Genomic DNA, 23,539 nt, shown 5'->3' on the forward strand with positions numbered 1-23,539 from the left:
AGGTTCTACAGTATAATGCTTAGTAACCCTGAATCCTCATGATGCAGATTGTTTCTATTCAATGGTTGCAGACTTCTGTAAGAGACTGACTGAAGCATAAGCTTTTTTTCCCCCATGTTATATTTCTAACCCAGGGGCTTGCCATAGGCATGTACCATAGACTGTATGTCATGTATAGTACAGTAAGTACAAAACTTACAGAACAGTAGTGATGTTCTACACATCCACATCATCAGTTGTGATCTCGCGATACTTTGTGGAGAGTGCGCGTGCGCAGGCGCGTGCTCGTGAGAGCTGAGTTGGAGGATCATGGCGGAGCGCAGGAGGCACAAGAAACGGGTCCAGGTAATGTGTTTAAACTCAGATAAAGCGGTGTGTGTCCGGGTTCACGGGCCTCTGTGAGCGGGCTGAGCCCGGAGGAGAGGCTCTGTGAGCGGACTGTCTCTGATAGAGTCCGGGAACTGTGCTCCAGGATCCACATGAAGTGATGATGCTAGCGGAGGCTAGCGCTAGCTCCAGGCAACAACAAATGTCTGTGTTCAGGTTTGGAGATGTGCGCTGAGCTTCAGAACAGTGTGTTCCTCTGGAGGAGCGCAGGCTTTGGGCTGGAGAATACGGCATACATGGAGAATATGGCATTCATGAGCCCCTTAAGCCTCTGTGTTTTGATTCACATGAATGAGCCTGTATAGGTTCGCTAAGCTGCGTCAGCTCCAGACCTGTTTACATAACCTGCACCAATTACAAGTATTTTCATACATTAGGTCAGGTACAACACTGCGCACGTTGTTACGCACGGTCCATTGTATTCGCCGTAGGGCCTTTAATCTCACACTCCCTGTAACTTCACGTACAAGTTTGGTTCCCGCGGATTGGCTGCAGTGCGCGTCATTTCTGCTTTATAACTCTGTGAATATTATGATCGTGTATTACATTTTACCTATGCTGTATTTAGTGTAACATTCAGTGAGTTTGAGGACGGATCCAGCCAAAGTCCATATATGATTCGTAACTGCACAGAGCCTACTATTATCTCAAAGATGATGCAAACCATGTCCCAGCTGAACAGGTTTGCATTTTGTACCAGTTACATAAGAACACTTTATCTTTGTAGTAACACAAACTGAACTGTAGCACCTCAATTTCAAATTAACTTAATCTAGTCTAATTCTCTTTTGGACCACCCCAGTGTTTAATTCACACAGGTTAATCCTGAAGCCGTGCAGCAGGTGTATCGAATAGGCCCTAGTCCCATGTTAAACAAAGACTTGTTTGATGCCACATTTGCCTCATGTTCCACAGAGCTGTATTAGATATTGGAGACTGAAAACTTAACTCTAAGATGGCTCCAGTTTGAGTTTGGGCATATTGTGAGAAACTGCGGAAACTTGTTTTTGGAATATGTATCATAATTGCTAGTAAATTTGTGATTTGTGTAAAAAGACAAGGTTTCATTCATAACTTCACAGTTCATATACTGAAACAGGTCCAGGTGAAGACTGAAATAAGGCCTATTGATGTTTTTCATTACCGGTACTAAAGTGATATTAGGGGATATCAAAATAATCCAAACTTGAATACTTGATGATGCTAAATCTTCAGTTCATTTCTGTGAATTGTCTTCTTTTTTTTTAGAAATTGTAACACCACACTATTTCTAGAATAAATTCAATTTGTGGGCATATTATTTGGCTTCCATGCCAGAAATTGACTAAATCTAATTACTAAATTACTGTTACTTGCCATTGGTGTGTATTATTTTTTATAGGAGCAAATGCTGAGTGAAAGAATTGAATTGTATTAGGTTACTATTCAGTAACCTAACTACTATTCAGATGATTTCTATAAATGTCCAGTTTTTATGCATTTTCTTTCTAATTTTTTCAGGAGGTGAGCGAGCCCACCAAGGAGGAGAAGGCTGTGGCCAAATACCTCCGCTTCAACTGTCCGACCAAGTCCACCAACATGATGGGCCACCGTGTAGACTATTTCATCGGTAATGCTGTCTTTGTCTCACTGTCTCTCTCTTTCTCACTGTCACGCTCTCCCTCTCTCTCCCTCTGCTGTTATATTTGTCTTTTCCTGTGACAGAAAGTCATGTTGTTTGAGTTTGTGGAAGTCACTGTTTACTCAGAAGCTGTGGGAGGATCTGAGCCTGAACTGAACTGGTCATTACACCCACTGATGTTACTACTGCTCTGTACTATAGTCGTCCATGTTTGTCTGTCAGCTGTCTGTACATTCAGAGTAATGTGATGTGCAGAGGTGGAACTAAAGGGGACATGTTTAGTAAAATGGGCTTAATGAGCTTTTAACCATGTTATAACAATTTGTTTACTCATAGTTGTGTTTTAATTGATTGACAGATCCATGTTTACGTTATGCTGCATTGTCCTGCATTTGAGACTTGGGTTCTTTGATGTTTTGTAACCATTTTTCAGCAGTAAAAAAGCCCCTGCTTGTTACGCTGAAATTGCTCTAAAAGTTCCTGTTTCTTTTTTTAAGCTGGTTTAGAGCAATACTGCAATTTACAATAAACAAAATGTAAAATAATGATCTACATAAGTTTTTGTTTAATACTAAATACCTGAAAAAATCTAAATATGCTTTCTTTAAATTTGGAGATTAAAAAAAACTTCATTATGGTCTTCCACAATGATTTCTAGAAATACCAGACAAGGTCAAAGTACAAATAAAAAAAAAAGTTTAAATAACACTCATATCCCAAGTGTTTCTGTATATGTATAACTAATTACTGGTTTTGTTGTGTTGCTGTGTGTCCTGTAGCCTCTAAAGCAGTGGACTGTCTGATGGACTCCAAATGGGCCAAAGCCAAAAAGGGAGAAGAGGCCGTGTTTACCACCAGGGACTCTGTGGTCGACTACTGCAACAGGTGAGTGCAGATATGAAGAAGAAATCTACATCTACTGCACATGTCACAGAAGTGAATTTACAGCAGTTAGGTGGACCCTTTTATAAAAACAAAAATTAAAACACAAAAGACTTTTAAAGATGTCTAGTTATCTATACCTTTGTTGAACATTGTCCCAGCTGAATGACTTTACCATAATAAAGGCATTGAAGCCAGTCATGTATTGATATAGTAATTATTTTCCATATTGATTATATACTGTAGACACTGTAGTGTCCAGAATAATGTAAATGCATTTATTTTTATTCTAATGCAGACTCCTGAAGAAGCAGTTTTTCCATCGTGCTCTCAAAGTGATGAAAAAAAAGCCTGAGAAAGATGTGAAGAAGGAGAAAGAAAAAGAGAAAGTGAAAGGAGACAGCAGCAAAGAGGAGGAGAAGAAGAACAAGAAAGACAGGAAGAAGGAGCCGGAGGATAAAAAGGAGAAAGAGAAGGAGAAGGAAAAGGAAAAAGAAAAGGAGAAGACTGTGAGTGTCACCACATCACAACACTTAGTAACAAGCTGTGTACACGTACATTTAACAGTTTAACCACAACATTTAAAAGTTAGTTTTAAAATATAAGGATCCACAAATGTGTTATAATAAATACCTACATAAAGTATATCTTCTTAAAGGACATATCAGGTAAAATTAACAAAGATTTTTTTAACCATTATAACAGTGTTCCCACTTCACTGATGTAAACAAAGTTGTATTTTGATGATTCTCTTGGAGTAACCATGTACTGTCCTGCACTTCTCTCCGGCTCCGCCCACTGCTCTCTTCTTAATTGCAAAACATGTAGGGTTCAAAACACTATTTTTCGACAATAAAAGCGCTTATGAGTTCGCTGCCTGTGTTGGTGAATTCCCACTATGAAAATTCTACGTCTTTCAGTTTTGAACAGGAAGTCAGTGACTTTGTTTTTATTATTAAGCCATCTCTGATCAACATTGCAGTTTACAGTTAACAAAATATAACATCTCTATAATATAAGTTTCAGCATTTTTATAGGGAGGTTTTTAGTCCCTGCTGAAATTCGGCCATCACATTCAAGAACATGTACTTTTTCTAGCACAGTACAGCCACATTTTAAATTGGGTTCTTGAGCATAGTTTCATTTTGTTTGTGCTCATCGATGCGTGGAGGAAAATCCATATTTCCCTCTTTCTGTAATGTTTTTCTTCTGACATTTCTTCTTGTCATACTTAAAGGATGACTGCCCTAGTACGCCCAAAAAGAAGAAGGAAACAAAAAAGAAGTTTAAACTTGAACCTCATGAAGACCAGCTGTTTCTGGATGGGAATGAGGTTAGTCTATAGTGTTATTTAGTTAGACAATACAATCTGAAATCAAAATGAACTAAAACAAAACAATCTTGTCTTCTATAGGTGTATGTGTGGATTTATGACCCTGTACATTTTAAGACCTTCGCTATGGGACTCATTCTTGGTAAGTTTGGGGTAGAGATAAGGGTAGATTAAATGCCCATCCAAAAATCATACATGCAGCATTTTATATTGCATAGTGCTGTCAATTGATAACCAAAAAAAGCTCTTTTATAAAGCCAGTTACATACTAGAGCAATAATAATGTACATAGCGCTGCAAATGAAAGAAAATTCTGGATTTCACTGTTGTTCGCTCATAGTATAAATAATTGTGAATAACTGTTAAGTCATAATATTTCTTCTCACAATTGTAACTGTAAATGTGATATATTGATTTCCTGATGGCAGATAGTTTGTCCTGACTTGTCCTGTCCTTGTGTTGACAGTGATCGCGGTGATAGCAGCCACTCTGTTCCCTCTGTGGCCGGCGGAGATGAGGGTGGGGGTCTATTACCTCAGTGTGGCAGCCGGGTGCTTCGTGGCCAGTATTTTACTCCTCGCTGTCGGTAAGAACTCAATAACATCTTTTTGGATCTCCGCACAATGATATATGCTTGAATCTATTGATAATATAAAGAGTTTTCAAAGTCATGGTCTTGACTTAACCACTTTTAACGGCATGTGATTTTGACATTTTAATAAACCCATGTTAAAGTTCAGGCTTGTGTAAACCCAGTAAAAACTAAGCTAGAGACCCATGCCTAACCAAGACTAACCAAGGTCAATAATATATTAATTCAGTCTTAAAAGAATGTAAATCCAAATATGTGAGATGTGCGGCAGAGAGGAACATGCAGACCATTAAATAGCATAAGTAATGGGCTTGATTGGATGGGCAAAAATTACATTTGTCAAAAAATAAACTGCACCTGCATTCCACAATTAGGATCTGATCTGAAAACCACAGAATTAGAAACTTACAACTTGGCACAATTCTGATAACTTGACAATTTCAAACAAGTGCGTATCTGTTACATGGTTAATGCTTAAAAGTGAACGTTTGAACAAATAAGAACCTTCTAAACAATAGTTACGAAAAAAATTTAAAAAGGATATGAAACAATTTGGTGTCAAACAAATGTTTCTCATGTTTAACTGATACACCAACCACAAAAGTAACAAAAATAACAACAATTATAAAACATAACAGGACTCTATCAGATAACACAAGTCTTGAGTTTGTTACAGCCCACATTATAATCCAGGTCATTCTGTTTGAGCTCAAGTCATCTCTCAATGATTAGATACAGCACTGAGAGTCTGTTACACTTTATAGGCTAAATTAATCCTAAAGGGTTTACAGACACAAGTTTTTTACAGTTTGTAGACTCAATAAATTCAACAATTGTTAAACTAAACACAACAGTAGTTTAATTAGTGGAATGTACGCTGATTGTGTTGTGATTGCAGAGGCGAGACTGTCAAAAACTAAAGTGAAACTTAAAAAACATGTTTTGATTGTTTTCATTGAATATAACATTTTCAAAACAAAAAAAGGTAACATGGTGATCTTGAATATGTTATGCGTGTTAATACTGTTATAATAATAAATAATGTTAATATTTTTCTCTTTCTCCCTCAGCCCGCTGTATCCTGTTCCTGATCATCTGGCTCTTCTCTGGTGGACGACATCACTTCTGGTTCCTGCCCAACCTCACAGCGGACGTGGGCTTCATCGACTCCTTCAGACCCCTGTACACCCACGAATACAAGGGCTCCAAGTCCTCCTCCTCTTCCTCCTCCAAGAAAAATAACCAGGACAAGGGAGACGACAAGACCGTCGGCACCTCCGCCAAAGCCCCCAAATCAGACAGCGACAAATCCGACAGCGAGAAGAAAGACGACGAAGATGATGACGAAGAGGAGGAAGCCAGGGAGGAGGGGTTAGAGGAAGAGGGGGTGGGGCTAGACGAGGAAGGGGCGGGGTTAGAGCGGCAGTCGGACACCGATAGCGACAGGCGGGAAGACGAGGGATCGCAACACAGCAACGGGAACGATTTCGAAATGATCACCAGAGAAGAGCTCGAGCAACATACAGAAGAGGAGGAAGAAGAGGAGGAGGAGGAGGAGGGGGGAGAGGACGAAGACGAGAGGGAGGGCGAAACGAAAACTTGTCAATCGTAAACTTTAAAGTCCGTTCGCCGTCACGACTTTTTCTGTCCCCTTTCACAACATTGTGTTTAGATGTTCCACTAAACATGACCGCAGACCAAGCCCAGTGTAAAGTCAATGCCATAAAGACAAATGGTGGAAAACTTGTACAAATCTAAAAGAAGAAGAAGCCTTATTTTGGTGGATTCGACGCCAAAATGTTATTTAAAACTGCCACTGGACATCCGCGTGTTTGCCCGAAGAAACCCACAACCGCATTTTCCACATACAGTAATTTCAACTCAGAAATGTGTTGTTTTTAGACATGATTCATCTTCATTTATCAGGGTCAAGAGTTGAGGTATAGTTTACATAATACTCACTGTAACACTCAAAAGCCCACAGAAAACGTCATGGCCCCTTTTGCACCTGTAGTGTTGGAGTGATGTTATTCAGAGGTTTCAAGTTATGGCTACGGTCCTTTGTTGTTATAGTAATTACACAACTTAGATAAAAAATATATTATTGAATGGTTAAAGCCATCACAAAGTCCTTCAGATCAGGAAGGAATCATTTGTCTTTGAAACCCTGAATTTCATTTTTAAACACATTACTTATGGTGCTAAAAATTCACCCGTTTTCACATTTTTTATTAGCACATGGTCAAGTATGGCATTTTCCATTTCTTTCAAAGCGCACTATGTAACTTTTCTGTTGGACATTTCGCTTATCTCTATGGAAATAATATTGCTTTGCCTGGAATGTTCCATAGTATGGCATGAACTCCTTGCACTTAATCAATTTCAAGTGTTATGGTTCTTACAGTAAACAGGGACACCTCCACAGATCCGACCTGTGACTCTAAAGGTCTAATTGGGTCACCTGCTTGTACGTCTCCATGGAGACAAGCACGCTGACACACTCTTCTTCAGAAAAGTTACATGGAGCTTTAAAATGCATCCAGCTGTCTGTATGTTGGCATAATGAAATTTTAGAATATGCACAACTGCTTTTTTTTATGTTGATGTCAAATAATACTGAGACAATCTTCCATTCTTTCAAATTTAGGTTTGTAATTCTGAAAAACTCAAAGTAATTCAGTTAATGCAGATGAATTAATATATTTATTCTAGTTTGTCAAGAGGTAAATGCCATAATTATTCCCCATGAATGACTTTTCTTGTATTAAAACACCAAAGGAATAAAATGCTATGAAAATATCGACGAACCTGCATGTTAGGTACGAAGGGGGCCATTTAGATTTTTGTGGCAGTCGTCGTCTTGGGTGAAAAACAAATTACATTACAGCTGTTTCACAAAAATAACTGTAGAGTCTGGAATCTTTCTCAGACCACTCCTCATGTGGATGAGCCCTTCACAAACTAAAGCAGATGGACCAAAAGCCTGTATTTAACACAAAGAAAACCATAAGAGGTACTTTATCCCGTGAATGTTTTGTAAAAAAAAAAAATCATAATCTTCGGTCAGTCTTGTTTTTGTTTGGCGTCGAGTCAGAGTAAATGCGATATAACTGGTCATTTTGTTTTTTGGGGAGATGAAAAAGCTAGTTTAAGTTTAGATCATAATTCCTGGTCAGCATCTCTAGTGCCAAACAACTGAAAATGTCTGACTTATGTTATGGAGAAAAAACAAATGTATCAGTTATTTTTTGTCTCTGTTAATACAATATTCAGCAAAGATTTTGAGCAGGTTTGATAAACTAGTAAGTCAAAATGCCCACCAAAACACGGTTACAACGGTGTTTCTGATAGTCTAAAACTGAACTCCTTGTGGTTGGAGTTGGTTTTCTTTTTGTGCAAAAGTACAGAATTTACTTTGAAAATACAGTTGAAGTTCAAATTAGTTGTCTTTCTGAAAAAAAATTCTCATGTGACCAATTAATCTGAATTTGAATGTAATTTTTAAAGAATTTGAATTTATGTTTTTCATTTTCAGTTTTCCCCCACACATCTTTACCTGCTCAAGACATTTGCTGAGTTTTGTAGCTTGTCAAAATCTACTCGTTTCTTCAATATTTTAAACGCTCAACCCAAATGACCAAGGTTATTTTTAGCCATAGCAACGAGTTAAATATTTAAGCATAGAAACTGATCATTTATATATGAATTATATTGAAAGATGAAATGTATACATGTCTAGTTTATAAATCTTTCTTTTCTATGCATTAACAGCTCCCGTTTTATTCCCCCAAACTTTCATTCTGTTTGTTATTTTCAATGTCATGAATTTCTGTGTAAGTTACGAGTTAGTGGGTGTTTTTTATCATTTAAATGTATTTTTTTTCTTGTCATTACTCATGTTGTGGTCAATATTTAACTTTTTCCATTACAAAACCATTAACTTACACAACACTGGCCACATCTGTTTGTTTCCCATAGCGTTTTAAAAGGAGTAATAACAATAATAAAACAGCCATAACATTATGACCAACTGACAGGTTAAAGGTCTTGTGGAGGCATAATTGCTTTGTCTGTAATTTTCCACAGTATAGCATTAAATGTATTACCTTGTATAAATATCATTGTTGAGCTACAGGTTGGTGGTGTGATTCCAGCTCCCACAGATGAACCGTTGTTGTGTCCTTGGGCTTTTCCCCCGGTGTGTGAATGTGTTTCCTTCATGTAAAGCGCTTCATAAAAATGTGACCTTTTACCATTTTAGTTCAGTTTATTAATACAGTGGAACATTTCAGATAATGCAATAACATCTCCACGGAGACGAGAAAGTTACGGACCCTCCACCGTCCACAAAAGCTATACAGCACACCTTTCAGTAAATGACAGGTTATGGCTTCAACATGGATTAGGATTTATTAGACAGAAAGTGCAGGAACATTTAAAAATAATAATATAGTGTTCATATTTCAGTTTATTTATTTTTCGAATTATATAATATTAATATATCAAAAACTGAAATTAACGTTTGCTACTGGTTCATAGCGTCTCCAAAACTGCTATTGTGGAATTTTCCCTCTCTGAAGTATTCAAATAACAAAATAACATTACATTATAACCATTTAATATTACAAAGGTGGTCATACTATTACGCCTGATTTGTGTTTACATTATAGAAGAATCAGGATCTGTTTATTCAAAATTTAAAAAAATAAAAAATTCGTCCTCTTATCTACCTTTAATATCACCTCACCCAACTTAACCAGTTATTTTTCTTACATTTTTAATTGTAATTTTTAATCTAAGTGGCAGTGTACACGCTAGCTGCCCTATATATTAAAAATAGCCAGTCGTCACCCTAGAAACTGGTGTAAACATTTCAGAATAAGACTCACGTTGGTTGTTTGTTGCACAGTATGGGTCTGTCTTATGTTGTAGTATTACTCTTTATGCTGCTGCTTTCACTGCACAATTCTGGGAGAAAAGTCAAAATGTACAAATGTTTTATCTCCGTGTCTTTCTGATCACCTAGTTGTTTCACAATTGGGTCTATTCTTCTTAAGACTGTCTCATGCAATATTATTATTATTAGAGTATAATTTAATAAAAAAAAAATTGGATGTCTGGAAATATATATGTATCTTATCATTGCAATAAAAATATACAAAGCACAGGTGAGTGGTTGTTTTTTTTTTTGTCTGTGGAAATGGTCTTTATTCAATGAGATAATGTCTAGTTATTAAAATACAAATTAGTGATTCCTAAACTGTCAAAGGTAGCACTGCAGACAATGTTTGGCTTTTGGAATGAATTTAACTTGCAAAAACAAATCCCTATAAAATAATACTTAATACTGTATGGATAAACCCAATGAAGTTGCATGGATTTATAAAGTAACTTTCATATTTGATACTGCTAAAGAATATATTTGAAAGATGAGCTTTTTTTAAAATTGGGTTTCTGCAAATTAAATCTTTTAATTGTCATCTTGACCCAACCTGGATTGAATCAGAAGTAGAGACCAAAACCAAGGACTAAATCGTGTGTGTGTATGACCTAAAACAAACAATTTTTTAAGAAACTATTGAATTCAACTAGTACTACTTGCACAACAGTTTAAGAACCACGGGACAAGATTATTTAAAAAAAAACAAAACTATTTCACATTTTACTGAAAGTGCTGATGATCACCTTTTCACTACAACTAAAAAGACAATCTTTGGTTAAAGCAAGAACACATAAAACGGTTACATAATTTGAAAATACATTAATAAATACAATAACACACCATTGCCATAGTATGCACATGTACATAGTCACATTTTTAGGTTCAGAATAAAAACATCTACTCATTTAAAATCTTAAGACATTTCAAGAGTAGATTTACAAAGTTGCAGCAAGTTGCAGATTAATAATAGTGAAATGTGAGGACTTTCAGATTTTACTGATGTTAATTTAACGTTATATGCACTAGTAATGTCCTTTAGTGTTTTATAGTGCAAAACGTGAATTGTTTACCTGGACACAGACAACTCAAACCTAAATAACACAATATAAATAAAACCACGAAAAAACAAATCAAATGTTAAACTTGGAACTTTCCGATACCAACAGCTGCACAGTGTTGCTTTCAATTGTCTAGAAATGGATTCACCATTATTGCTGAGGAAGAATATTTGAAAAGTACTTTATAGTTCTCAGTAACAGAGAAATCTATTAAGTTTAATTTAAGGTGCAACATGCTTTTAGGGACTTCCATAAGCAAACTGATTCAAAGATGCAATCTGTAACTTTTCCAATTGTGGTCAGTCACCTGGTTGTCTCCATGGTGATGTTAACTAGTTGGTGTATTTAATGTCACACTGTGGAGGTAAAGCCATAACATCTCCATGGAGACCAGGAGTTAGCATAGACTCCCTCCAGAAAAGTTATGTAGTCTAGCTTTATGCCTCTATTGTGGAGGCTATTTATTTATTTGTACTGTAGCAGTACCACTGTACGGTCCCATATATTTAAATACAACTTTTTCAGTGTTCAGTGTTGAAGTCAGATTTTGAAGGTGCAACATGCTTTTAGGGACACTGTGCCCTCCATAAGCCAGTTGAGTGAATATGTATCAGGCCAGTTTAATGTATCTTTATTGTAGCATTACCAGATTACTGTCCCACAGGTTTAAAAATGAGTGGACTTTTTCAGTTTTCGGTGTCAGAGGAGTCTGAGATGTCAGTGAGTCTTGCCTGTCTCTTCCTCACGTTCCAGTGCAGACACTGGGCCAGACTCTCAAACCAGTCATACACCAGGTCATAGCAGCAGATAGAGGGCACTGGGTAACAGGAGGTCGTGATCTTTATACTGGACAAACAAAGAGAAATGATAAGGTTAAAGACTCTAACATATTCTAACATATGTGTGTTAAATAATTACCAGTCTCCGTGCTGGATCTCTTGCCTCTTCCGTCCATCAAATGAAACCCAGGCTGTGTTTCTGGCATCAGGAGACAAGGTGATCTGTTTTGGACAAGAAAATATTAAATTTATGTCGAATTAAATTCAGTTCTGCAATTTGGATCTGATGGTTGCTGCTGGTGTTTCAAAACCCAATCTCTTCCGTTATGTCACAGGCCAAGCCACTCCTTGGAGGAGTGCTGCTTTGCTGCCTGCTCTGGGGCTGCCTCACCACTTTGTGCAGGTCAGGTCACCTCACCCTAACCCTCACCCGCTGTTCCGCCTACATCATCATGAGCCCCTAGGCACATACAATAGGAATAGTGATGAACTGGTAAGACAGTTTTGCCCCCCTCACCATGAGTTCGACCCCAGCGGGCACCACAATGGGCCTGAAGGAGAGGGAGTGTGGGCAGATGGGCGTGACCATGATGGCCGGGACATTTGGGTGGATCATGGAGGCTCCAGCTGCTGCAGCGTACGCTGTGCTCCCTGTGGGCGTGGACACGATCAGGCCTGAGGAAGACAACAGAAACACACACAAGAATTAGAACCCCCAAGGAAGGTTAAAGGGGCACTATGTAACTTTTCTGATGGAGGCTTTTTAACCTGCTCCTCTCAGTGCACAAGATAGAATAAACAGCACATTCCAGTGCAGACAGGCTAAATTTAAGCATCTTCATGCAGATGGTGGACCCCTCACTACAAGAGCGACATAGTGCACCTTTAAATGAGTGTGTGTTCAGATGACTAAATAACGCTGTATAATCCTAGTCTTTAAAAGGGATAGAAACAGTAGGGAGCAAGAACATTTTAGTTATTTTTATACTGAAATCATGGTGTACTTGGATGAGATGTTGTTGTTGTTGTTATTAATAATAACAATAATGCATTTTATTTAAAAGAGCCTTTCTGGGCACTCATTGACACCATACTAACAACAATTATTAAAACACAATAAAAGCAATTCAACTAATGGATAATTGTGATGAAAAACACATGTACCATCTCCCTGCACAGAGGTGATGAGCCGTCCATCTAAGTACAGGTCCACATTGGAGAGGTACGAGGAGGGGCCCCGGTCCACTACCACCTCATTCAACACCTGGACACAAGCACAAGAAACATATGCATATAAAGTACTCTAAATTAGGCACATAACAGAGAGCTGAAATCCATTGATTAACTTTGTAACTGTGTAAATGGACTGTTAAGAGATCAGATGGGGCTTTATTTATCCCAAAGAAAATGTTTGTTTCAGGGGAGTGGTTAGACAGAGACATTAAAAGACATTATATAAACATTGAAATAGTGTTGCAGCAGTTTTTTTTTTTTAAGAAAGGCGTTCGCTTTTGTTAAAATAAATGTCCACATGAGGGCAGTATCCGCTTGAAATTTCAAACTTTTTTTTTCCCCCAAGAACAGAATGTACTTTTGACAAATTGAGTTTGTGGACACTGTGAGCACAGAAATGTCAAAGCTTGAGGTTAAACATCATGACGCAAAGGACTGTCAGAATTATGATGTACCGGTATTATGTTTTAACCATGTTTCTCTGTAAACTGATTCATTTTATGTCACATCCCACATTTCTTGAGTAGGACCTGTATACCATATGTATAAAACAAAACTATTTCTTATGATGACCAAATATCATAGAGATACTATAGAACTATATCAGTCTTTCCACAGTGATCACAGCATCTTTTAAGTTCACACAATGTAAATGTTGAGTATTTGTTTAACTCCACAGTTCCGGCTTTATCCATGATCCATTATGTGCTTTTAAATGGGTCAATGCATTTTTGTGATAAGCAAAGAGAAAGTAAATAAACATATTTTATTGCATTCAAAGTCCATTTTTATTGTTTGTCACGTTTTACAGTGAGTGCAAGTCTTACATACTGATTTCTCTCTTGCTCCTAGACTCTTTCTCTTCCTCTCTCACCCCCTCTCCCATTCTCCCTCTCTTTGTCTCTCTCACCCTCTGTCCATCTGTCCCCCTCTTGCTCTTTCTCACTCTGACAGTCCATCCCTCCATCTTTCTTTCTCCCCTCTCTATAACTCTCTTGCTCTCTCCCTCCCTGAGACTCCTTCTCTCTCTACCCTCTTTCTTTCATTCTCCTGTTTTCCTTCTTTCCACCTTGCTCTCTCTTTCCCTGCCTCTCCCATCGTCTCTCTCTTTCTCTCCCACTCTCAAGCTCTCTCCCTCCATCCATCCATCCCTCTCCCTCCCTCGCTCTATCCTTTCTTTCACCATTTTCCTTCTTTCCACCCCCCCTTCCAAATTTCTCTCTCTCCCACGCCTCTCACCGTCTCCATCCCTCTCCCCCTCTCTCCTTCTCCCCGGTGCCTCCTCCGTTTACGCACACTGCAGCGCTGAGTTCTCGGACCACTGCACTGACGTGAACACCCCGCGGCGGGAACGGGGTGATGTCATTCGTGGGGTCACCCTTCGGTAACGACACAGTAAGAGGAACAGTCAGATTCTGTATTACACCAACAGAGGAGCCCTTAAAGTGCAAATGACAGGGTTTCATGGTTTTCTAATTATTTGGTTTGGTGGGAAAGGACCTGTGGTAAATACTTTGCATAGTTACATCGGTGAAGTGGAAGATTGTGGGAAGAAAAGTACAAAAATACAGGCCGTACAAATTCTATACAAAATGCAAGGACACTTTATGCAAAAAAAAAAACAAAAAACAGTCAAAGGTTAAATTGGTCTTCCAATAATTTATGTTATTAGGTTCATTTGTTCTTTTTTTAGACCAAGAGTTTGTTTGGTCTGGCTCTTTGTCTGAAAAAAGAACCTAATAACAAATTCTTCTGACAAATTAAACACTGAATTGAGGCATTGTCATCCAGTTTTATTAATCTAATAATAACTACAGTATTGTGTAATCTAGACAAGTTTTGGTCTTTGTTATGGTTGCAAGGTAACAGCCTGAGAATTACCTCTACAAGTAATCTGCCACATCTGCTGCTCATGTCCAACCAAAAACTAAAATGCTTAACTTCACCAAAAAAAACAAAAAACAAAAAAAAAACTACTAATACTGAATAATAATGATAATAATAATAATAATAATGATTTTGACAACGGTTTAGTGGAATGAGTAGTCTAACCTGTCAAAGGCGCATTAATATTACAAACTGCCGTCTCCGTTCACTGCGTGCTTGGTTGAAGCGTCAGACAAAACTAAGGATCTGACGCACGGTTTCCCCGGTAACAGGCTCCACAAAACTTCAACAGCTCTGACTTTGTTTCTCCTTAAGACCATTTTAGTCCTTGGACCAGGGTTAAAAATGAATTTGAAGAGTATCTTGAAAAGCCAAATATGCCAAAAGGGAAACTTGAGAGAATTTGAGCACAAACGTCGTAGCTTGTGTTTGCCTTTATTATTAAATGTTACAGATAAGAGGTAAATGGGAACTGGTAACACTTCATATAAACTACACCTTAATTAGCATTAATAAAGCATTATTTAGTTCATAATGGAAAAATAGAATAATTCAAACTACTGAATAACTACTTCATTAAGGAGTTAGGGTCTTTCTTTATTATGGGTAATTAAGGCAAAGTGTTAGAGATATTTTGTCCAGGCAAATAAATAATTAACATTAAAGGACCTATATTATGCTATTTTCTGATCTATGTTATAAAGTTGTTTCCTCATCAAAATCATACCTGGAGTTGTGTTGGGGTTTTTCACACATGTTTAACACATAAACACTGCATATTTAGGCTGAGTTCTTCTCTCTGTTCCATCGTGTGCATGTGGTAATACAGGAAGTGCTCCACTTTATTATTAAACTCCACACACCATCACTGGAATCATTTGCATGATTTCAGACCTCAAATCGCCAGTCTTTACTGAACTAAAGGTAAAAATGTACCAGTTAATTTTAAAACTATGACTACATGACATTACAAGGTGGAACAGAGCATTTTTGCGCAGCTTTGGACCTGTGAATGATTAATAATAAAGCATTACTTAAACATGCATAAATGATACAAAATAACTCTGAGTATGTTTTTGATGAGGTAACAACATTATAATGTGGCTTAAAGCTCAAAAAGTCAAGTTGTATAATATAGGACCTTTAACAAGCACAAGCATAGAATTATTATTTACTGATTTATATTTGTTAGAATCTTTCCACTGTCTTTCCTGTTACAAATTTATCATCCAGTTGTTTTTCCTGTTTCACTTGCCATTACAATTAATGTTTATCAATGATTATAGGCAGTCAACTAACCTGAAGGAAGACAAAAATGTAAATTAAACATACCTTTTTAAAAATCCCCCATGGATTTTAATAAAGTTTGCTTTAGTTTCGTTGCTTTTGAGCAACCAGATTGTAGATTTTGGATGTTAAACCAAATGTCCTTCAGGCACAATATCATTAGTTCATACTCTTACATAAACTGCTCAAACAATTGCAAACCAAATCTGTTCATCTCAACGTCTGGAAACCATTGTCTAATCTGAAAAATCCGACCCTCCTTCAGGTCCATGAACGCAGCAGTTTTATTATGACTGTCTCCATGGCAACGGGCTGATGTTCATTGTACACAGTTATAAACACACCTGGGACTGAACCGGAGCAGAGCCGCGAGACACGATCCAGGAGCAGTACGTCACCATGACAGAGGAGCAGATGCACTGCTCATTCCCAACAGCCTCCTGTTTCCAGTGACATCTGGAGGAGCTTTAGGTGCAATTAAATCCATCCAAATGCATTCTGAACTCTTGGTCCGTTTTACAAAGCAACAATAAAAAACAATAGTAAATGTTCATAATTTTGAAAGACAGGAATACAAGTGACACTACAGCTGAGACAGTAATCAAAATGAACTGTTGGCTGGTGGTGTTTTGCTTTACAATTTAGTGCATTATTCATTAACTTCATTTTTGAGGTGATAAGCTACTACTGCAGCCACAGTTGCCTTGAGGAAGACTGAATAAAGCGAAGCTGCCAATTTCTGTCATCAATGGCCCCTCTGACCACCAGCACTCACTCACACACTACATTCATACTAGGCCAAGTGGGTGCAGTGTCTTGCCTGAAGAAACAAAGCCAGCAATGCCACTAGTGCACCACTGTGGAACCTGGGATTCCCAGGGCTCTCCCATCCAAATACTAAACAGGCCAAATTCAGCTTCCGTCCAAGATCAGCCAGGAAGAGGTCATAAAAGTACTTTAATACATGATACCACATCTCCTAATAGTCGATCATTGTGCAGGGCATACAAAGCTCAATGGTTAGATGTGCTGACTTTCATTTTGTAAAACAACATATAGAGTATAAAATGCACTGCAGCACTCATTGCTAACCCGTCTGTATCTTTTCAAACCTACTTTTTTTTATAGTTAAAGATGGGTGGGCGGCATGGGGCACAAATATGCTTTAAAGATAAACCACTCCGGATTCTGAGGTAAACTAAGTACACACCAAACACCATGACTATTGCTTCATCACATATACAGAGGAAACCAACTAATTAGTTCCAAATGCGTGTAACCAAGATGGTGCAAAAGTCTGCATTCACCGTCTACTCTGGAATATGAGCCAGCCTTAGTCTGACCCGAGTGTTAGCTGTACACAGATGTTTTAGCTAAATGGCTCAAACCAGGTGTGCATCGCATTCTGACAATTCATATAAAAGTTCAGGGACTCGTCACAGCTGCAGTGAGTGCGTCAACAACTGTAACGCTATGAGGCAACTACAGAACAACAGACACTGAGTGCATCATGGTCATTCATCAACCCCCTTTCATTACTGTATTGTCTTGGATTATCAGTTGTGCTATTTGTTTGTTCTGGGATTGAACCACAAGCCTTCTGATAATATGACAACTGCTCTACCACCAAAACCACTGTGAATAAGTAAATAGCAGATGAGCAGCTAAAATGTCCCCTCTCTGGGATTAATTAACAAGGATTTCATGGCTCATTTAAACCACATCACTTATGCAAATAGATCCGTCCATAAGCAAACATGTGGCCATTACAGTCTTTGGTGCACAGAGTCGCCCATTCAGGTTCATCAGGTTATGTCAGGTACAACCATGGGTTTTACCAAGAATCTAAAGCCCCATTCACACATACAGTACTTCCCAGTAAATTGCTGGGTAGAAAATCATTAAAACCCTCATTCCCATTCAGCTATGCACCAATCTTAGAACATTACCGAGTCTACTCTGTACTCTCTCAGATAGCAACGCGCTGCTGCATCATTTTAATTGATTGAGAATAGCGTGTAATCACACAGCATTGCCAAACTCATAACAATGAAACCAGTTCGTAACCAGAAAAAACAAGCTTGTAAGTAGGACTAAGCAAAAAAACAATAAATCTCATTTGAACTTCAAAGCGATTTGTTTGGTAGAAAATACATTTTTTATTTTTCCTACTTTCTTGCATTAAATATGGCATTAAAAATGCAAGAAAGGCTGCTCACTGCAGTCACAGGGATTAAAGTTTAGCACAGGGACACAAAGCAAATACTGCTTTGAAATCAGTTATGTCAATTAAATGTTGGGGCTGCATGTTTAATGCAGTAGTTTATTTTATGTAATTCGTAAAAGATTTCCTCAGTGGCTAGAGGATAAAATACGATAGCTGAAAACAATCCCTTCAGTTTTGAGAATTTTCTGCAGAAAAAAATTGACAATTTTATTTTCAGGCAAAATCGCCCAAAGGTACTTGTAACTGAGGAAACATAGCGCTGGTATTGGCAATTTTAAGACTTTATTCACACACAAGCCTTTCTGTTCTGGCTTCGTTCACACAAAAATGGCAAAATGCAGGTAAATTCCTAGGTCAGGATGCATGTGTGAACAGGACTTTACATAATGCCTCTTTAATATTGCCTCACCTGTAGCTGCAGAGACACCTTTCCTGCCTCAGAGCTGGTGTGTCTTTGGGACAGAAGCCCGTTGTGGGACTGTGAGGATTGGTCTCGTCCTGTCCTCTGCAGCATGTCCTTCACTACTTTCACCTTCAAACGACTGCGCAGAGTGATGGCAGCATTTCCTACATTTAAATCACACATAAATGGTCAAAGTAGTGTCTAAACTATATGCATTAGAGAATTTACTTGATAGAATTTCATTTACCTTCGAAGACTTTGGCAACTTCTGTTTTGTAGGATTCAAACTTGAAAGGTGTGAGGAAACCCAAGGAGCCCAGATGGAACGCCATAACAGGAGGAACACTGCCCTGAAAAGAACAAGCAACCAGAGTTATAGAAAATTATTTCCTTGTTAATCCTGTTCATTCTAACTAATATCTAATTAAATTAAATAAATTTATTTTAGTAGAAAATAGGACTGGATTCTTTCTTTTTCTTTTTGATTATGATTTTTTTAAATTTTTGTCTTATTAAAACAAATAAAACTCTTTCAGTGTTTATTTATTTTCTGAATATACAATATTTTTGGCATTTAACACAAAAAAATTGTCAAATTTCTTTCCCCAAAGTCTGAACTTGGCTCCAAACCACACATTTTTACTGACAGAGGATTAAGGCCACCACACACTACAAGAGAATTTGAAAGATTTAGGCTGCATTTTGCTTCTCCCTGAGGTCGGGGAGGTGTGAACCGACTTTGTGTATTTGTATGCGATTTTGAAGCCACCGTGCTCCTCATGTGTTTGGTCTCAGTGTGACTCTAAGCTACTCTGTCAGATCATAACCACCAAAAATCAGCATCGCTATGATAAATGCCAATAAAATAGAGCGTCAGGCTGACAGAGTGACTGACAAAGAGGAGCAAGATACAAACTCAGTAAATGGTGTAAATTATTATTACTCACCTCTCATAAAGTTGTTAATTTAAACTCCAGCATCTCATCTGCATTATCCACAGAATTTGTCCTCCACAAATAATGACACCCAGTGTTAATCAAGTTTGAAGCACTCTTTAAAAATAAACAGGCCAGACTAGTTTCTCACGTGTGTCTGTTTACTGTACATCCAAGCAGTGCACGGACCAGGCTGAAGCGGCAGATTAGTGATAGTGATTTTACTTCCTGTGTACTCTAGACAGGAAACAGCATTGTTTAAGACCAAGAAGTCCTGTAGTGCGTGGTGGTCTTTAGCTGTAGATCAATTAAAAAGACCTAAACTGACCATTTATTAATAGAAATTACTGAATCTCAGTTTCAGTAATTGCACAACCCTAGTTGAAAAGCACAATGAATGTCAACACTGAAGCATTTGTGTGATATAAATATACCCAGTGGGTAAATAAGAAAAGTAATCTTAAATATTGAATTATTATTTTACCTGGAATAGGGAGGAGGCGTAGAGCAGCGTCCCATCTCCTCCCAGACAAATGATCAGGTCAATGCAGTCAGAGATGTCATCATAACCTACAATCATCAGACATAGAACTTTCAAAATAAGATGATACTAATTACCGAAAAAAAAAAAAGTCTTGTACGTAATCTTTGGCAACATAAATAAAGTCTAAAAAACACTTAATAATATATATCCACATTTTCAAGGATTTATTGTTTGATTATGCTTCTGATTAAAAAAAAAACATGAATGTATATCTTGTACAGCCTCACCCTCTCTGAAAGTGCACAGCTGATTTCGTATCGACCCAAAAGTCTCATCATTTGCAAGTGTAGCATCATCCGCCACTCTGCGCTCCACGTACACCATCATCTGCTTCTCCTGAAAAGCACATCAGCAATAATAACAAACAAAAAAACAAGTAAATTAGTTCCTATACAGTGTAACAGGCTTATTCACGATCAGTTAAATCAGTATTGTTTTTTTTCTCCATATGATCTGGTTTAAGCTCTTGTTCATAACTAAAATTTTCAGCGATAGTAAGGAAAAAAAAAAAAAAAAAGATTCCTGATGCCAAGCATTTAGAATAACTGCTCTACTTTGTGAGTGTTGTTAGACAAAACACAGCCGAGAATAAAATACATGGTCAAAGGACGACATAAGTGAAAACAGATTTAACTTTGGCCTAAATGTCTGCACCACTTCCTCAACTGTTTGTGTTAGATTTGATGTTCACTCCTTCAAACTTTATGGACAATCTGTTCTGAGGCACGTCTCCTCCAGACAAAACAAAGCACTGATTATTACCAGACGGGATAAGACTGATAAAAGAAAGTGTATGACGTTACTTCATCAAATAAATATTAACACATGGGTGGTAAGACAAAAAATATATAAATTTTTTTCCCTGCTATTTAGCAATCACAATTTTCAATTAGAAATATTAAAAACGTAATTAACATTTGTAGATAACATTTGAATGAATTAATTAGCTAGTTAGCATAATATTGCTGGAAATCAGCACTAGGTTAGGGGTGATGAAAATATCTATTAAATAAAAAAATTAAAAAATATTTCTTTTTGCTCTTCTTTCTTTCAGCAGAAAACTACATTTGTGTTGATCAATTAGAGAGATATTACTCCCTCACACATTTAAATAAATAACCTAATTACTGTATTTAATATTGGAGGGTGCGGTTTTACCTCCACGAGAAACCTGCAGAGCTCCTTGAATGGCTCGACAAGACTATCATCTCGGATTTTTCGGATCACTAGGACATTCACCGGAGGCTTATTCCATGTGAGCCTCTGACTGGCCGGGTCCTGGATGTGCCTGCAACACACAGTTAGATTAATAAAAACAAAATACAATATCTAAAATAGATGAGCATAAAGGATACAACAAACCAGTGTATCTTCATGTAAGACTGTTAACTGAGACTTAATTACAAAGATTTTGAAGTTTCTAGAAGCTAAAATTCCTCTTCTGGTCAAATCTACAATCTGTGCTTGCAGCCGCTGTCATTGATTAACCGTGCGAGGGACAAACTCCAAACTTTACATATGAGTTGTATAATTAGGAGATGAAATAAATGTTTGGGTACAGATAGATTTTGCATTGGCTGGAGAAAACCTTGGATGAGAGTAGTAATAAAAAAAGGGATCTCAGAGTCAAAACATGCCATGTGAAAAAATGGGATAATGATCCATTTTAAAGGCCGCTGTATAATTCATTTACCACGGATCAACTTTCCACTGTTTCTGTTAAACTGTTCATTTATAATGGTTTTACAACTAGTGATATCTAAACTGTTTAAATTGATGAATAAACTGTTGTGAACTGAGACAGACAAATGTTATGCTACTTTACTAATTTCATCATCTCTCTTTGAGTCTATAAAATTAACATAGCCTAGAGTTGCCCAATAACAGATACATCAATTAAAGGTTTTTAGAATGATGAAAAATTAGGGCCGTTGCTATAGTGATGATCAATTTAACAAATATTATATTTCTGAATTATGAAAAGTCCTCAAAATATTATAAGAGGAAGCTGATATTCATTAATAGTTAAAAGTTAACTTGTAATGTAATTTTTATAAATATTTTTTTATATTTATGTCATAAAACCTGAAAATCTCAGCTGCCAACCTCTGTCTGACAATAATATCACTATAAAACAATATAAAGTCAAATGGCAAAAAACCCATATGCTTACATGATTGAAGTTGGATTGGGAAGTATACACGCTTTGGGTCCGAAGTGAGTGGCTGGATATGGTCCATGAAGGAAGTGTGCTCTCCTGTAAGGACAGAAACAGAGTCAGTTTATGTCCATGGCAGCAGAGCTAGTGGCATTGCTGTGACCAGCTGGCGACCCGCAGTGCAAACCTCTTAGGAGAACTTTCCGCTGCGTCGCTCCCAGATCCACAGGCCTTCAAGTGCTCGTGTTGTCCCGGTAACCTGCGGCCCTCCCGGAGCAGCTGCTGGTGACCGCCCCCCTGTCGCTGCGGCCTCTTCCCCTCGCGACGTCGCCTTGGAGACCGGGCCGCGCCATCTCTGAGCGCGGGGCACCGGTCCAAGTCCAACACGGGACCAGAGGGACCAGGGGGCTGTGTCATTCCACTGTCTGCAGGGGCCAGTGATGAGGGGGATGGACTGCTGTCTGTAACCTCCATACTGCGGGAATAAAAAAGATATTATAGAGAATTAACAACAAGTAGAGAACTCTGTTGGATGTGGCCCATGTCCTAATTTAGTCTTTATTTAGCTCTTCTTGAATCTTGAGTAATGAAGTGTTTGTGGCTGCTAAAAGAAAATCTGTATAAGTAGTAAACCTTATAACTCTAATGGCTAAACGTTTGTGGTTAAAATCTAACTTAAATAATGATGATGAGAGAACTTATAATCAAATGTAAAATATGCATTAGAAAGCCTAAAGAATTGACCAAGTGAAACAGGAATAACAATAGGACCATTTAGCTTAGCTTTAGGGTTTATAGTTAATTTATGTTAGTAAAAGGAGGGCTGTAGAAATAAAGCATGTAAACACATCATCCCAAGCTGCCTGACAGAAAAGCAATGAGTTATTCATTAGTAAAAAGCTCCTCTTCTCGTCTATCATTAACAACCATAAAATCCGCTCATTTGTTGACAGCTAGCGTTACCTAGCAATAGCTTAGCATTAGTAACAGGACCAAAAAACACCCAAAGATATTGAAATTTTTACTGTCACTGTATGAGAAAGACACAAGTATATCCGTGCGTTAAAGCTCTACCAACCCTTTAAAAGTCACGCTTTACGGTCAGACTTTGTGGCTGAAAATTCGTAACAGAAACATGACCAGAGACCGGAGGAGTGGACACTTCCGGCATAAACGTGTATACGTCACCATTTACGTAGAAAACAGCGCCAAATTTTCCCCTACCGGTCACACGTGGATCTGACGGAGGAAAAGGTGCATTATTATCACTT

The 23,539-nt window shown here is 37.8% G+C and overlaps 2 protein-coding genes across 2 annotated transcripts; one reads left to right on the plus strand and one right to left on the minus strand.

Annotated features, from left to right (window-relative positions):
- Positions 1 to 269: 269 nt before the first annotated feature.
- On the plus strand, positions 270 to 9,980 carry sec62 (SEC62 homolog, preprotein translocation factor). Its single transcript, XM_020929205.2, has 8 exons — positions 270 to 345; positions 1,888 to 1,996; positions 2,788 to 2,893; positions 3,189 to 3,399; positions 4,128 to 4,223; positions 4,305 to 4,365; positions 4,690 to 4,809; positions 5,886 to 9,980. The coding sequence occupies exons 1-8, from the start codon at positions 310 to 312 to the stop codon at positions 6,425 to 6,427; spliced, it is 1,281 nt and encodes a 426-aa protein (XP_020784864.1). The 5' UTR covers positions 270 to 309; the 3' UTR covers positions 6,428 to 9,980.
- Positions 9,417 to 23,446, minus strand: nadkb (NAD kinase b). The gene is made up of 12 exons (XM_020929207.2): positions 23,347 to 23,446; positions 22,456 to 22,743; positions 22,284 to 22,367; positions 21,269 to 21,398; positions 20,338 to 20,446; positions 20,051 to 20,136; positions 18,879 to 18,981; positions 18,638 to 18,795; positions 12,759 to 12,858; positions 12,112 to 12,269; positions 11,734 to 11,816; positions 9,417 to 11,661 (listed from the first exon to the last, which is right to left on the minus strand). The coding sequence occupies exons 2-12, from the start codon at positions 22,740 to 22,742 to the stop codon at positions 11,502 to 11,504; spliced, it is 1,458 nt and encodes a 485-aa protein (XP_020784866.1). The 5' UTR covers position 22,743; positions 23,347 to 23,446; the 3' UTR covers positions 9,417 to 11,501.
- Between the last annotated feature and the right edge of the window lie 93 nt (positions 23,447 to 23,539).

Source organism: Boleophthalmus pectinirostris, unplaced genomic scaffold (genome assembly GCF_026225935.1).
Source record: "Boleophthalmus pectinirostris isolate CB_2022bp ecotype Guang Dong unplaced genomic scaffold, ASM2622593v1 HiC_scaffold_16, whole genome shotgun sequence".
Classification (NCBI taxonomy): Eukaryota; Metazoa; Chordata; class Actinopteri; order Gobiiformes; family Gobiidae; genus Boleophthalmus; species Boleophthalmus pectinirostris.

What these genes read in the sequence shown, in the direction of transcription:
- sec62 (XM_020929205.2), top strand. Translation starts at nt 310, where the DNA reads ATGGCGGAGCGCAGGAGGCACAAGAAACGGGTCCAG. An exon ending in GGCACAAGAAACGGGTCCAG is followed by an intron (nt 346 to 1,887) that starts GTAATGTGTTTA and finishes TAATTTTTTCAG; the next exon opens with GAGGTGAGCGAGCCCACCAA. An exon ending in TATTTTACTCCTCGCTGTCG is followed by an intron (nt 4,810 to 5,885) that starts GTAAGAACTCAA and finishes TTTCTCCCTCAG; the next exon opens with CCCGCTGTATCCTGTTCCTG.
- nadkb (XM_020929207.2), bottom strand. Translation starts at nt 22,742, where the DNA reads ATGGAGGTTACAGACAGCAGTCCATCCCCCTCATCACTGGCCCCTGCA. An exon ending in CACCTCTGTGCAGGGAGATG is followed by an intron (nt 12,270 to 12,758) that starts GTACATGTGTTT and finishes TGTCTTCCTCAG; the next exon opens with GCCTGATCGTGTCCACGCCC. An exon ending in GAGATCCAGCACGGAGACTG is followed by an intron (nt 11,662 to 11,733) that starts GTAATTATTTAA and finishes TTGTTTGTCCAG; the next exon opens with TATAAAGATCACGACCTCCT.